The sequence below is a fragment of the Myxocyprinus asiaticus genome, chromosome 21 (assembly GCF_019703515.2).
Source record: "Myxocyprinus asiaticus isolate MX2 ecotype Aquarium Trade chromosome 21, UBuf_Myxa_2, whole genome shotgun sequence".
Taxonomy (NCBI): domain Eukaryota; kingdom Metazoa; phylum Chordata; class Actinopteri; order Cypriniformes; family Catostomidae; genus Myxocyprinus; species Myxocyprinus asiaticus.
Genome location: NC_059364.1, coordinates 12,269,223 through 12,286,001, shown reverse-complemented (window position 1 = coordinate 12,286,001; position 16,779 = coordinate 12,269,223). Strand labels below are relative to the sequence as shown.

At 39.8% G+C, this 16,779-nt stretch overlaps 1 protein-coding gene and 1 long non-coding RNA gene across 6 annotated transcripts in view; one reads left to right on the top strand and one right to left on the bottom strand.

Annotated features, from left to right (window-relative positions):
• The window catches only part of trim9 (tripartite motif containing 9), a 40,858-nt gene extending 29,173 nt beyond the window's left edge, over positions 1-11,685 (bottom strand). For all 4 annotated transcript variants that reach the window (XM_051647352.1, XM_051647353.1, XM_051647354.1 and 1 more), the window contains exon 1: positions 10,763-11,685. In XM_051647352.1, the coding sequence (XP_051503312.1) occupies positions 10,763-11,602 (840 nt within the window). In that variant the 5' untranslated portion in view covers positions 11,603-11,685. The remainder of the gene's footprint in view (positions 1-10,762) is intronic.
• Positions 1-16,779, top strand: part of LOC127411678 (uncharacterized) — a 124,114-nt gene that overhangs the window by 86,347 nt on the left and 20,988 nt on the right. The gene's annotated exons all lie outside the window — the stretch shown is intronic.

Below are 16,779 nucleotides of genomic sequence, written 5' to 3'. Positions count from 1 at the left end.
ACAAAAATTGCAGCCCACCCCAACTCTCATTCAACGTCTTTTTCACGAATCCTGTCTTGAACCACTGATCCATAATTTGGCTAAACTGCTATGTTCTTATTTCTTTGAAATTGACTCTCATTTAAATTTCATAAAATTTTGCTAATGAACTAATGGGTATATTGACACAACTGTTACTTACATTATAGAAGTAAGACAAATAGAAACACTATAACATTTTTTGTGAATATATGCATTAGGTGTAAATAGCACCTGCCATAGAGCACGGCTATTTACACTCCAATAGTCTGTTGGAAAAACAGAAATTGATGACAAACTCCGGAAACTAGAATTGCTACAATGGCGTGGGGTGTAACAACAGTGTGAAAATGCTTTTTTCTGTGTAAAACAAAAAACATCCATTAAGCGGCAGTTCTGTGGACGGAAATGCCTTGTTAATGAGAGAGGTCAACGGAGAATGGCCAGACTGGTTCGAACTGACAGAAAGGTTACGGTAACTCAGATTACCACTCTGTACAATTGTAGTGAGCAGAATAGCATCTCAGAATGCACAACTCGTCGAACCTTGAGGCAGATGGCCCCGGCAGCAGATGACCATGTCAGCCAAGAACAGAAAGCTGAGGCTTCAGTGGGCCTACCATCTGTGTACCTCAGCAGAAATCGAGATTCATCAGACCAGGCTATGTTTTTCCAGCCTTCAACTGTCCAGTTTTGGTGAGCCTGTGCACACTTCTATTCTTGTTCTTTTAATACCTCTCCATGCCACTTCTCTGATATTTATAGCCTAATGTTTTGTTTTGTAGTTTTGTCTAGTTCCATTGGACTATTGGGGTGCCAATAAATTAGCTGTTTGGGAAGTGGTATTTACACTTAGTGCAAATAGTCACTCCATTTTCTAAAAATCAATACAACTTAGAATCCTTCGCAGACCACAGTTTGAGCACCACTGTTTGAAAAACAGCCTTAAAAACTATAGCAATACACTCCAGAGAAGCACCATATAGAGCCCTATATGGCAAGCTTACACACTAAAGCCCTACACATCATTACACAATAGAGCACTACATACAAGCAAGTGTTACACATCAGAACCCTACATGTCAGTGTTACACACTTGAACATTACATACTAAAGCTCTACTTATCACTGTGTTACACACTATATTACACACTAAAGCACTACATATCAAAGCTCTAAACATTAGAACACTACATACTAGATACATACTACATACTATCCCTTGCTAATGCACTACAGCAAAGCCTATAAACTCTAAATTTCTATAATCTAAAACTAAATTTCTCTGTTCAGAGGGGGATTAATCAGCCCTTTCTATGTTTAGGCAAAAGGCAGATTTTACAGGTGAGGTATGTCTTTTTTGCAGAATTAAATTACATTCTCCAATGTGCAGAGACAACTGTAAGTAACTCTAATTTGTAGATTGACTTCCTAAAGAGTGTTAATAAGTGTGGCTCTGTTGTCTTTCAACATAGATTGCTCTATTTGTTTGAGAGGTCCAATAAGTCAACTTTTGAGTCAACCAAAGAATTGAGCTTGTAACTATCTGACTGGATAATGGGGCGGAAGAGGCGGTAGGAGTGCTTGGGGAAACCTGTTTGAAAATTAATAATTATTTTTGCAATTTGGTTTGGTGCCAAATCACCTTTAACATAGGATGCACCCATACCACTTTTTCTCTCCCAATCCGATTTCGATACCTGAACTCTCGGTATCGGCCGATACCGATCCCAATCCATTCTTAATCATTTTAGAATATCTATACCTCAGTGTGTGAGGGGGTTGCAAAGTGAAGAGTATTATGATTATTTGGGGGTTAAACTCCCCTCAGAATCTACGCCCCTGGATTGGGGGTATTCTTTTATTTGTAAAGAAACACAAATCTCCAACTACATATTATTGCACACAAATGTATTACTTATTATTAAAACTTTATTGTTAACTAGTCAACTGGATAATGCAACAGCAAAATTAACAGTATTTCCAGTGAAAGTCTTCATTAGAAAAGAAGCAGGTTTTTCCCAACATGTTTCTGGAGTAAAAAAGGATTTAGATCTCTTTTTTCACTTTAGTTGTAATAGGATATCAGTCAACTTCTTATTCACCCATTTATTTTTTGGAACCCAATATTATTTATTATTAATATTATAATTTTTTTTAATTAACTTTAAGAATTTTATTTTACAATAGTAATGTATTTCAGTTGTAATTTCTTAACTTTAAAACCCTCTGGCTTTTATTTTGGCAGTCGGAACACTCCAGGAAGACCTGTAAGTGTCTGTAAGAAGGTTTGTTTACAGTAGATTAATTAAAAATCTGGTGAAATGCTCCTCCGGTGCCATTCTTGATGCATGTTATAAGTGAACCAAACTATAGAGTATCTACATCTGAGATGTAGTTTATGTGGAGCGCTCACATATTGCATGCCACTTTTAGGGATGAAAACAGCACCGCGTCTTGAGCCGCGCGTGCTATGAATGTGTCAACAGAGCAGCGCACACTCACTGAAACGCATCCTATATATTTACTTATTAAACGCAGCCTTTTGCAGTTCACAAAGCTATCGTGTGTCTTCAAGAGTCTTTAAAAAATATGAGAAAAATGATTCAGGATTCATATAGATTACTTTAATGGTGTTTTTATGGTTCTTTTATGTCATTGTTGGAGCTTGACAGTAACAACCATGACAAACACACAGTATTAGATTAGGATCAGGGTCGTCGGACCAATACACGATCAGTCTAAAAACGTATCGGAGCCGATATCAGATCGGTGTATCGGTGTAAGAATGGTAAGAAGAGCACAGTGACTAATATTATAAGAGAAGCATTCTAGATAAGCTTGCAAGAAAATGACAAGAGAAGACAAATCTGCAAGAGCGTCAACACATTACAAGCTCCTGCTTGCTGTGTAAGTGTTTGTGTATGTGACACAGAGGAAAGAGAAAGAAGAGAGAGAAAGAAGCATATGGTGCCCTGAGGCTAAAAGCAAAACTACAATCTGTTCATTTGAATGATGAGTAAGTGTCTGCACTGCAGAAAGAGGCCATTCTCCTCTGATCTGAAGCCAGCTCACCAGTGTTCAGTTTAACAGCTACAGATGGGACTATGATAGAGGACACTGATCCAAGATCTGCTCTGCTGTGTGTGTGTGTGTGTGTGTGTGTGTGTGTGTGTGTGTGTGTGTGTGTGTGTGTGTGTGTGTGTGTGTATGTGGGCGGGTTTGGGTGATTTACGAGGACATTTTTTTAGGTTACAATCTGGTAATTACAAGGGTATTATGCTATAAATGTGGTTTATGAGGAAATTAGTGTCCCCATAATTCAAATCGCTTAAGAAACATACTAGGTTTTTTGTGGGGGTTAAGTTTAGGGTTAGGGTTAGGGGATAGAATCTATAGTTATAGACAGTATAAAAATCATTATGTCTATGTAGAGTCCTCATAAGGATAGCCGCACCAACATGTGTGTGTGTGTGTGTGTGTGTGTGTGTGTGTGTTAGGTGCAGAAAGTGGGAAGACGTATTTTGGTCTGCCGTGATGCTGCTGTCCCAGTTCAAACTGTTATTATGCAGCCACACCACCACCACCAGGGTTTGGGAGTAAAGGAAGACATGTAACAGGATTACATATTGAAAATACAAAATACAAGTAACTGTATTCCACTACAGTTACAATTTAAATTGTTGGTAATCAGAATATAGTTACATTCAAAAAGTATTTTAATTACTGAAGAGATTATTGAATTTTTTTATTGTCATTTGTTTCATATAATATTTAGTCTATTCGGTTGGAAAATATTTCTCCATATAAATGATGCGATCCGAGGAGCATTTGAACAGCGAAGTAACACTTTCTTAAGACGTGTTAGATTCATATGTGCAGACAGAGGACGCTTTCACACTGTTATGAGTGAAAAGGTGGATATGATGTCAGTGAAGAACTTTTCCTTTGGGAGCTGAATAGAGAAAATCACCTTACAAACAGAAAAAGATGTTGTTGTGCACAATCTGTGGGGGTTTGAAGTAAGTTTAAAAGAGCAGAAATAGTAAACCTTGTGTAAATTTTCATGTAAATGTAACATATGTTCTGAACTTTAGTTTTTTATGGATTCTTATTTTGAAATCATGTTTTAGTTCTTGTTCTTGTCTCTGTTCCTTGTTCCCCTCTGATTGTTCCCCAGGAGTTTCTTGTTATCCTTGTTAGTCCCTGTGTATATATTGCCCTCGTGTGCGCTCTGTCTTTGTCAGTTCTTATCCATTCATGGCTGTATTGGTTTGTTCTGTTCTCATGTTTCTCATGTTACAGTAAACATTTAGCTTTATGCTCAGCTAAAATACTATTTCCAGCCCTTTTACATGCACCTGTTACCAGGCACGATTATATTTTTTCTGTAAATAAAATCCATGTTAGCTCTCTCTCTAGTAAGACCTTTGATATTAAGGCTAATATGTACTGTAAAAAAACTCGTTCTTGATAATTTTTGTATTTTCTTTCCTTTAAAAATATATAAAAATCTTTAAAACAAGATACATTTAGAAGAAACACTGCATAATATATTCAAACTTTTTTCAGATAATTTATTATTAATACAAGTGTATTTAGTCTTACTGTACTGGCAGTACTGTTACTGAACAGACAGTAATGTAACTGAACACACAAAGAGTAATATTACTGAACACACAATGTAACTCATCACAGATTACACAATGTAACTGAACACATAGAATAATGAAACTCAACACAGCCGGCAATGTCATGTTACGAAATGAGTAATGTGAGAGTAACGCAATGAACACGGATGTTAAAACAATAGTTCACCCAAAAATGGAAATCCTGTCACCATTTACTCACTCCCATGTCATTCCAAACTCGTATGTCTTCCTTTTTCAAGTGGAACACAAAAGGAGAACTTTTAAAGAATTTACTGGTTGCTCTTTTCCATGTAGTTACAATGAATGAGGTTTTGAGTACTTTCAATGCAGACTTTCAAGCTAAAAAAAAAGATGCAAAAGCACCAATAAAAGTATCATAAAAGTAGTCCAGAAGACTTGTGCATTATATTACAAGACTTCTAAAGCAATACAATAGCTTTGCGTGAGAAACATAATTTAAGTCGTTATTCACTGAAAATCTTGACATCCATGAAGATCATGAGAGTTCATGAGAGAAGAAGCAATTGGTAAACAAATCATTCTTCTGAGTTCGATCTTTTGTGTTCCAATGAAGAAAAAAAGTCATACTGGTCTGGAACATCATGAGGATGACAGCATTTTCATTTTAGGTGAACTTTTCTTATAACTAAACTAGGGCTGAATGATTAACCATAATAAAGCAATATGACCCAGTGTGATAAAACCGTGAGAGCTGCAATTTAATTTTGTGGACATAAAAGGAGATGAGAGCATTTCACTGCATTAAAAGGCTGTTGTCAACTCAACTACAAACAACAGAAATGTCAGTTTCTTTAGTTTTTCAGCCAGAATATTAGCTTCTGCCAAAATTAAGCCTTGAGGGTTTAACCGAACTGCATAGCAATGCAAAGTTAAGAAATTATTAAATAAATAAATTACTATTTAATAATGAATAGTTATAATTAATAATAATGAATAATATATTTCTATAATAATTTCTTAACATTATTATTATTGTTATATTACAATAATATAATATTACATTTGACTGGGTTTTAAAAACATAATGATGAAAAGTTGGCTGACCCTTTCACAAATTGGACAAAAAAGAAATGTACACAGCAGACACATGCAATATGATTGTGAGTTTTTTTCCCTGTGTGTTTCACTGTTTAATTTATTTATTTAGTTTGGTTCTATTTAATAGGGCTGGGTATCACCAGCCACCTCACTATATGATACGTATTGCGATACACATGACACGATTTGATATATCGTGATACATCACTATTTCATGATTTGATTTCGCTTTGTAAAATTTATTTGTGTATATTTCAGTTATAATGTCAATTTTACTTACATACAGTATGAAAGAAATTCTCTTTCAGCTAGTGCCATTATTAATTATACAGGGGATCTTCTAACTTGTTAAATTACAGACATACAGTATCAACTTTACAAATTTTATTTTAGTTTTTTATCATTTTGGTGACATTTTAGCTTTTTTTTTTTTTTAAAGAATGTCCATGTATTACATCAATAAACATGATGTATTGAAATTGCATATATTATACTGCATATATGCAGTATATTGTTACATGTTTGTTGTTTGCATGCCAAATTTGTACTATTTACAAGTATTTACTTAGATATGTATTATGTATGTAGTATGTATGTAGTGCTAAAATGGTACTGTCTCTTTAAGACCTGTGGCAGGGACTTTGACAGTAGTGTTTGTTGGGTCGAATGGCTTCTTTACAGCATCCATGCTATGTGTGATTAGACTTAAATGTTTATTTTGTTGTTTTTGATAACTGACGTAGAGAACAGAAAGGATATTAAAAGAGACATTATTAAACAACAAATGGTTTGCTTGGATCTAGTCTTTGGACTCACATTACACAGAAAGTGTCAAACTTTTTACTCTTAGCACACAGTGAAAAGATCTCGGTACTGAATTTTGCCACTACACCACTCAAACACTGGTGAGTGAAATCTAAAAAATTACCAGCCATTGGATAATCATACACATTTTTTGTAGCATATGGGAAGTATTACGCACATATGATTGTAGGGGATTGCAGACAGAAAGAAAGAGCGATCTTGGCATTTTAAGAGTCGACATTGGGATTGTATAAATGAAGATTAAGTAGGAAATTAATATTTTTGCCTGGCCCTAGATCCAAACGCGAGAGAGGTCCAGCATGTCTATGAGATAAACCATGAATCCTGCTGGATCGGTTTAGTCTCTTTCGTGCCTCGTAGAAGCGTCTCAGACTGCACTGAAAATATCCCTATATATCATGATACACGGATCTAAGTATCGCTACATTATCGTGAGAAAAATTACTGCGATATATCGATATTTGATTGTATCAACACAGCCCTACTATTTAAGAGGACACGAGTGTGAATACCCTTTATAGAACAGTATTTCCAGTTGGCAGTAGAACATGGGCAAAACATGGTTTAATTTTGGTTGAAAGGAATCACATGTTTTTTTTATTTTTATATATATATATTTATCATATCGCAGTTCAAATTGCAATCGCAATATTTTTTTTAAATAATCGCAATTAGATTTTTTTTTGTCCAAATCATTCTGCTCTGAACTAAGCAATGTAACAGAGTAATGGTACTATAGCAATGTATTAATATATAGTATTAATATATAGTACTGACACTGTGTGTAGAATTCTCAATTAATCTGTGTGTGATGTGCAAGACCATGTGCTTTATTATTCATCATCCTAGCCTGTTGATACTTATGTTCTTAGTTTCTGACAGAATCTATAAAACTTTCTTGCACATAGTCCATTGCTCAGGCTTTATTTCTTATTTAATTCACTCACAAATTATTAACTCATATGATGTAGCAGGTTAGGTCTAGGGGGGAGGGAGAAAGAAAGAGAGAGGGGTTTCTTTCCTCATCCTTTGGGTCTCCTTGGTATACATTCTTTTTTCATTCACAAACACAAAGACACTCTAAATCAGCCATGTGCCTCAACGGTATCATGTTTCAAAAAGAGCAGGTCTGCAGTTTTACACAGTTCCCTAAGAAACTCAGACACACACATAGTATTCGATTTTACCAGTGCACACTCAACAAGCAATAGAATGTTAAGTTTAGAGATTGTAAGTGGCTTTGGATAAAAGTGTCTGCTAAATGAATGAATGTAAATGTAAGCTACATGTTTTATGGCCAGAGAACAACCCCACATCTCGAAATCACCAGAGCCAAAAGGCCTCCATCCCAAAAACTCCTGCACTGCAGTTGGGCCCAGTTGCAAGAAACCACTTAAAGGTATAGTTCACCCAAAAATGAAAATTCTCTCATAATTTACTTACCCTCATGCCATCCAAGATGTGAATGACTTTCTTTTGCTGAATACAAATGCAGATTTTTAGAAAAATATTTCAGCTCTGTAGGTCCATACAATGCAAGTGAATGGTCCCAAAATGTTGAAGCACCAAAATGCACATAAACACAGCATTAAAGTAATCCATACGGCTCCAGTGCTTAAATCTATATCTTTAGAAGCTATATATGATTGTTGTGGGTGAGAAACAGATGAACATTTAAGTCTGTTTTTACCATAAATTCTCCTCCCTGCCCAGTAGGTGGCGATATGCATGAAGAATGCAAATCACCGAAAACAAATGAAGAACGATGTGAAAGTGAAAGTGGAGACTGATAGTAAAATTGGAGTTAAATATTGATCTGTTTCTCACCCACACCTATCATATAGCTTCTGAAGATAGGGATGTAACCACTGGAGTCTTATGGATTACTTTTATGCTGCCTTTACGTGATTTTTGGACCTTCAAAGTTTTGGTCACCATTCAATTGCATTGTATGGACTTACAGAGCTGAAGGTTTAAAAATCTTTGTTTGTGTTCAGCAGAAGAATGAAAGTCATACACATCCGGGATGGCATGAGGGTGAGTAAATGATGAGAGAATTTTCATTTTCAGTGAACTATCCCTTTAAGAAAACCTTAAATAGTTAAATTGTAACTTCTCTTGTAACAGATCAGCAACAACATTAAAACCACGTGCCTAATATTGTGTGGGTCCCCTTGTGCCGCCAAAACAGTGCCAACCCCTCACAACAATTGTACAGAATGGTTATCTGAGTTAGCGTAGACTTTGTCAGTTCCAACCAGTCTGGCCATTCTCTGTTGACCTCTCTCATCAACAAAGCGTTTTCATTCACAGAACTGCCGCTTACTGGATGTTTTTTGTTTTTGGCACCATTCGGAGTAAATTCTAGAGACTGTTGTGCGTGAAAATCCCAGGAGATCAGTACTTACAGAAATACTCAAACCAGCCCGTCTGGCACCAACAAACATCCATGTGATTATCTAATCAGCCAATCGTGTGGCAGCAGTGCAGTGCATAAAATCAAGCAGATACGGGTCAGGAGCTTCAGTTAATATTCACATCAACCATGAAAACGGGGAAAACATTTGATCTCAGTGATTTGGACTGTGGCATGATTGTTGGTGCCAGATAGGCTGGTTTGAGTATTTCTGTAACTGATGATCTCCTGGGATTTTCTTTTTTGTATTTTTTTACTTTTTTCCCCTTTTCTCCCCAATTTGGAATGCCCAATTCCCACTACTTAGTAGGTCCTCGTGGTGGCGCGGATATTCACCTCAATCCGGGTGGCAGAGGACTCAGTTGTCTCCGCTTCTGAGACAGTCAATCCGCACATCTTATCACCTGGCTCACTGTGCATGACACAGCGGAGACTCCCAGAATGTGGAGGCTCATGCTACTCTCCGCGATCCATGCACAACATACCACGTGCCCCATTGAGAGTGAGAACCACTAATCGCGACCACGAGGAGGTTACCCCATGTAACTCTACCCTCTCTAGCAACCAGGCCAGTTTGGTTGCTTAGGAGACCTGGCTCTCATCCAGCACACCCTGGATTCGAACTCAGCGTCAATACTCACTTGAGCTACACAGGCCCCCTATCCTGGGATTTTCATGCACAACAGTCTCTAGAATTTATTCCAAAAATACTTGTCTGATCTGTTTATTTTTAAAAAATGGTTACAGTGAGGCTCTAACAATGGAAGTGAATGGGCCAGTCCATAAACTTTAAAATACCCATAATGTTGATTAACACAATAATTAAGCAAAAATCGCAGCTCTTACAATGTAAGTGAATGGGGCCAATCTGTAAACATTAAAATACTCACTGTTTCAAAAGTAAAGATAAAATCACTTACTAACCTTTTCTGTGTAAAGTTATAACCAATATTACAACTTCGTTGCCATGACGATGCAATGTCAACAAACCCTAAAACGACTCTAAATATGACGATTTGAACAACTTTACAGCTCAAATAATACACAATGTTTTAACAGAAGAATTACTGTAAGTGCTTTTATTCAATTATAAACTTCACATTTCTGCCTTTAAACCCTCCAAAAACTGGCTCCATTCACTTCCATTGTAGGTGCCTCACTGTAACCCATATTTTTGCTTTTTTTAAAGAAAAAGAGGGACAAGTCGAAATAATCTTTGGAGGTAATTATGCCACAAATGCTATCGAATGAGCTTAACTTGTATTGAACCCGGAATATTCCTTTGAAACAAAATCATATCAACAAGTTTAATGCTTACGTCTTGTGTCTATACTTTTGAGTGTCTGTTTTAACATTTATGTACTGTCCCCATTCACTTCCATTTTAAGTTCCTTAGATCCTGTCAATCAGGCCCTGTTCCAGATCAAAGTCTCTGAGGGTGCTTCTGAATTTAGTGGGGGTGCTCTAGTAGTTAAAGTGAAGATGCAATAAAGCAAGGAATTTATTCATTAAGCACCCTTTTAGAACCCCTTTTGTCTTTTATCCTTGAGGTACTTATGGCTGTTTCTAAGCTAGAGAGCTTGTACGCAAGTGTTTTTCATCTGGCCTGAATCATGGCCGGTTGAGTTGTGCGCTGTGTTTTTGTCTCGCTTATCACCGACAACCCATCCCGCACTACACATCATAAAACACCTAGGGGACTAAAACCAGGGTTTTATTCCTGAAAAGACCAAAAAAAATAAAAAATAAAATAAAAAATAAAAATAAAAAAATGTTGAAGCTATTTCCCAACCTTGTGGAGTTTCCACATCGCCCCCAGAGCTTTGACTTCATGAGTGGAGTGTTTGCCGTCCTCCAGACACTGGTAGCACACGGGGGTCTTACACTGCACGCAGTACATACTCAGGTTCTCCAGCTCGTGCTCGGTGCAGGTGGAGATCTTCCGTGGACTCGCGCGGCGGCTGATCCTGCCCTGCGCCGGCGGCACTAGTCGGTGCTTGGCCAGCGGACCCCGAGGCGGGTGGCAACGGAGGCGGCACGGGTCGCAATAGAACACGTCGCACTGCTCGCACATCACCGTCGCCTCGCGGGGGTTCTTCTCGCACAGTTGACACTTGAGCGCGGCCGCTTTGCTCTGCTGGTACCGGTCCACCACCCCCTCCAGCACGCGGTTCTTGGGGAAGCCCCGGAGCCCCCTGTCGTCGAGCGTTAGGCTGCGGTGGCACTGCGGACAGGTGAGGCAGGAATTGCGAGGGACCGGCGGCAAGACGCCGGTGTGGGGCAGCAGGTGGTGGTGCGCTTGGGACGCAGGAGGGATGGTAGGGGGGAAAACGCGCACCCCGTTGGGAGATTTCTGGCACGGGGTGGTCGGCGCGCTCACGAACCCGCCGTAAGACCCGTAGCCGCTGTCCGCCTCGCTGTACAGGCTCATCTTATCCAGGTCTAAGTAATCATAATCGGACACGCCGGAGCCGGACGCGCGGCTGCTCTGCGGGGATTCGGCGTCGGGCGTTTGCACCAGGATGTTGCGGGCGCAGGCCAGGCAGATATTATGCGAGCAGGGCAGGATGATGGGCTCACGAAAAAACGAGCCGCACACCGGGCATTTTAACTCCTCTTCCATTTCATCCATCTTGTTCTTCGAGCTGGATCCTTGTGAACGATTGCAGAATATTCCCACCGTTACCGATGGCAGCTCCGTACGGATGCGTCTCCTTCCCGATTTCAGTCCAATACACTGGAGGATGGAGGAGGGGGCGGTATAAATTTGGTGGGCGTATGCTGACTCCAGCACTGGCGCACGAACAGCTACTGCACAAAAGCCCTGTCAGTTCATGTGATGAGCTCAAGGAATCCAATCAGACTGATGATGCTCGACTGTCACCAAACGATGGCAGAGCTGCTTGCTTAATTTGAGACAGCCAATGTTTGTGTCAGTGTACCTGCTGTAACAGAGCACCTGATTCCTACATGTATAACCTCTAAAGGTGATGTGTGCATGTGCAGTACAGGTCAGTTATCAGCCAAGAGTGTTTGACAGTTGAAAATGTGGGAGCATAATCTGAAGTGATCTCTCCTTATTGCTGTGGGATGATAACCTCCTTCAGCAGTATTTCCATTGTAACCAGAGAGAGAGAGAAAGAGTGAGTGGAGAAATAATACAAAGAGGGAATCCGTCCAACACTACCCTGGGTGCGATTAATTTTTGATATAAAAAGGGTTTAAAACCAAATATTAGAGTTCTGGTCTGTTTGGGCCAAATGTAAAGATTTTGCAGATGTAAAGAATGATGTGCTGATGTTAAAAGAAAATTCCGGGTTCAATATAACTTAAGCTCAATCGACAGCAAATTAATTTAGACTAGTCCCTCCTTTTCTTTAAAAAAAAAAGCACAAATCTGGGTTCCAGCGAGGCACTTACAATGGAAGTGAATGGGGCCAGTCCGTAAATGTTAAAATACTCACTGTTTCAAAAGTATAGCCACAAGATGTAAACAATGTGCGTGTTATTATGATTTCAGTTTGATAAAATCGCTTACCAAACTATTCTGTGTACATTTATAGGCCTATTTAATTTTACAACTTTGTTGCCATGACGACGTAACGCTGTAAACCCTGTAATCCCGCAAAAATTATGATTTAAACAACTTTACAGCTGTCACGTTCTGTCTCCCTCATGTTTTCCATTGACTCTTATTTTGAAGTTTCCCCCTGGACTCCATTTCCCATAGTGCACTGCCCTTATCACTACCAGCTGTTCCTCATTGTCCTCACCTGTCTGCCATCCCCTCTTTAGTTCTGTTGTGTATAAATACCCTCCTGTGTTGTTCATTCTGCGTCAGTTCTTGTCTGTGTAAAGCTTGTGTTGGTTAGTTGATTTTGTTTATGGCATGCCACATTATCTTATAGCTTCTTCATTAAAGCCTGCATATAGATACATCACCTCTCCTTCATCATCCTCTCCACCACAACAGCTGTACGGATCATTCCCCTTGAACAGGGGTAGCGTCCAGTTGAGGATCACGTTCGTGAGTTCTCCATCTAGCGAATTTGGTGCACTATGATGACCATGCTCTGGTGAATTTCTTCTGGGCTGGTCTGAGTAGTGCACTGAAGGAGCTGATGCCTCTGATGGGTCCTCACTGGATAGCTGAGGAGGCTCTGAAACTTAGCAGATTCTCTGTGGGTAAGGAGGATGAGGATATTGAATCTCCTCCCACAATGGATGCCCTCCAGTCTTCCATGGCTCCTCCCTCGTCGCCTGCCATGGTTAACGAGCCAGTGCCCATGTCTGTCATGGTTAACGAGCCAGTGCCCATGCCTGCCACGGTTAACGAGCCAGTGCCCATGCCTGCCACGGTTACCGTCCAAGAGCCTGTAGCCTTGACCGTCCTAGAATCAGAGCCTGTTGCCCCATCTGTCCCAGACCCAGCTCTCGCCAAGTTGGTAGACCTGGACTTTATTCCCACCCTGATCAACACCCTGACTACCCTTCACCCTCCGCTGGTTCCAGCCAGCATGTTGGACATCCTGGTTACATCCTGTGCCCGATCCCTTCCTCCTCCGCTGGTTCCACTTAAGACATTCACTCCTCTTTGCTCTGTTCAGCCGGTTCCCCTCAAGTCACCGGCCCGACCATCAGCCCAGTTGACCACACAGACAAGGGGATCCGTCGACACTCCGCCTTGGCCCTCTGAACCCTGGACTCCGCCTTGGCCCTTCGATTCCCTCTTCATCACCTCCGCTCTATTTCCCCTCGTCTCCACTGTGGGCCGTCAGCCTATCAGCATCACCGGGGTCCCTCCAGCTCCACCTTCGGCTCCACCAGGGACCTTGGTCCTCAGCCCCACCTGCTCTGCCTCTGTCCTCCGATTCCCCCAGTTCCGCCTCGGTCCTCCGAGCCTCCGGCTCCGCCCTGGTCCTTTGAGCCTTCAGCTATGCTCCGGGGACTAGGATCCCCAGTTCTGCTCCTTGAGCCTTCCATGGCTCTGCCCCCAGAGTCTCCCCTGGCTCCGCCTCCTTTGACTCCATCCCTTGAGCTTTCCTTGGCTCCGCCTCTCATGACTCAGTCTCCCAGGCCTACTGTCCCTGTTCTGTGGCCTCCTCCCAGGCCTCCTGACAGATGTGGGACAGATCCCAGCCCTGAGGCCGCCCCCCAGGCCTCCTGACTCCACCCCTGTCCTTTGGTCACCTGGTTTCTCCTGCCCCTCTCCATCTTTAGGCACCAGAAGTCATTATATTGAAGTTCCCCCTTATCACTACCAGCTGTTCCTCATCGTCCTCACCTGTCTGCCATCCCCTCGTTAGTTCTGTGGGTATAAATACCCTCCTGTGTTTTTCATTCTGGGTCAGTTCTTGTCCGTGGAAAGCTTTGTGTTGGTTAGTTGATTTTATGGCACACCATGTTATCTTCATTAAAGCCTGCATATAGATACATTGCCTCTCCACCACAACTTGTGACAACAGCTCAAAATACACAAATTTTAACAGAAAAATTAATGTGTTTTATCAAATTATAAGCTTTACATTTCTGCCTTTAAACCCTCCAAATATTGGCCCCATTCACTTCCATTGTAAGTGCCTCAATTTCTGGTTTTCTTTTAAAGAAAAAGAGGGACAAATTAAAATTATTTTTTGTAGAAGTCGCTGATTTCCCTTAACTTGTACTGAACCCAGAATATTCCTTAAATTGCTTAATATTTATGCTTTAGCTCATTGAAAGGAACACATTTGTGTGGTTTTGATTAAACCAACATACAATAAATATACCTGATAAATAGAGGTAGACTGGTATATCTGTTTTACCGATTAATCGGTGCCGATAGTTGCTCTTTGGAGCTATCAGTTATCGGCAAAAATCCATGCTGATAGATGCTGAGTTTTTTCATTTTGTATTTTCAAAATAAGAGTCCCTGTTTTGCTTGTTTATACTTAAAAGTCCCGTGTTTTGCACCAAATCTTGGTATTTTGGTATTTTTCTGTGCATAGTAAGAAACGAGTAATTTTTGACATTCTATAAATCGATTTGAAAAACCACTGGCCAATTAATCAGCCAAAATCCACTATCAACCTCAACCGATAACCAATGGTGCTCATCAGGTGACTGGCGCAATTTACTGTCTAACCCCAATGTTGTATTGTGTCATATGTTTTAAACACGTGAGCGTTTAAAACGTGAGTGTTAGCAGAGGAGTTCTTGAGAGTGTGTGGATGTATTCTGATTGTTGTAGAGTTGAGTGTGTATGTGTGTTGGCAGGGCTGTGCATTGAGAGCCATGTGAATTTTGTCCATGTGCCTCTCAGACTTGGTGGTTGGTGAGATTAATTGCTTAATCATTTTTATTATTATGACAGTAATTGGGCCACAGAGCAGGTTCTAATCTGGTGCCAGCAGTTACTGAGTCTCAGTGAACAGAATTTGCATGAAAATGTTCAAAGAGATGCTCAGAACTTGACCTTCTTAAAATGAATACAAATTGATCAAAATTCATGGGAGCACTAATATTTCTGGCAGTCTATCTTCAGGACTATCGGAAGATGTAAAACGAAACAGACTAAAGACACCAAACAGAATAATTTTTGTGTGTTACAAAGCCCTGTCAACGTGAAGCATAATTTGTGACTCGTACAACATCTGTATTTAATAAATACAAACTTGTTCTCATTTATTATTATTATTATTATTATTCTCAGTATCAAATTATTACAATTATTAAATAACAAAATAATTAACAAAAGGTCTACAATAACAATAAAGGTTTCAAAACCTTTTTGTTAATTATTGGTGCTTAAAAGGTAAGTATCACTATAATTATTTCTGAAATTTAAGGTTAGGGATTAAACTAGTATTGAACTGTGTATTGAACTGTGGCACATAACTTGTCCTGCATTTTTTGAGACTTACTATTTCCCCCTCATTTTCATGTTAATCCCATAGATCCCATATTATGCCATAGATTTATATTGAAGGAGGAACCAAAGTCATATCTAGGGAACAGGATATCATAGATAAAGGCTTTTTGCCTTCTGCCTAATAACCACCCAGAACAACTTAGCAATCACATACTGTAGCAGCATGCTAAAAAAACTGTTAGAACATCTTTGCAACCACCTACCAAAGGCCCTAACAACCACCCAGAACATCTTAGCAACCACCCACCAAAGGCCATTGCAACCACCCAGAACACCCTAGTCTCAGCCTCAGATGGCACGCCGACGGACCGCCCATTGTCCATGCACTAACTATAACTGGAAAACACTTTCTCAAGTTAGTAAATCATAATCTGATTGGTTAGTTTGATGGAACTTTCGTGAGTTTTATTAGTCCACCTAGAAATAGAGTCATGTTCACAAGGTTCTGGGTTAATACAACAAGTGATTTTTGAGGATAAATAAATAATTATCACTGGATTTGCCAAAGTTTGCCAGGTTAGTGACATCACATCTTTTAACCCGTTTAATCCCACTGGTTACAATTTTGAAGGGTCTAAAAGAGTTGTCAGTTGTAAATGACAGTTCAGACTGTCTTGACTTCATGTGAACATTTTTATATGAGTGATGCAAATAGTCACATAAACAGAGCCATTTAATTCCACTGCGCTCCTCTAAAGATCATGTGTGTGTCAAAACTCCACAAAAGGATGCAAATAAAACCTGTCATGATACACTACATCTACCATATTTTGTACATACTGTATAATTTTTAAAGGTCTACTCAGAAAGTTTTTGTTCACATTATCTTGGACTTACACTGACACCTAGCGGCTTGGATGCAGCATCATTTAAAATCAATAGTTTTCAGTTTCAGATGC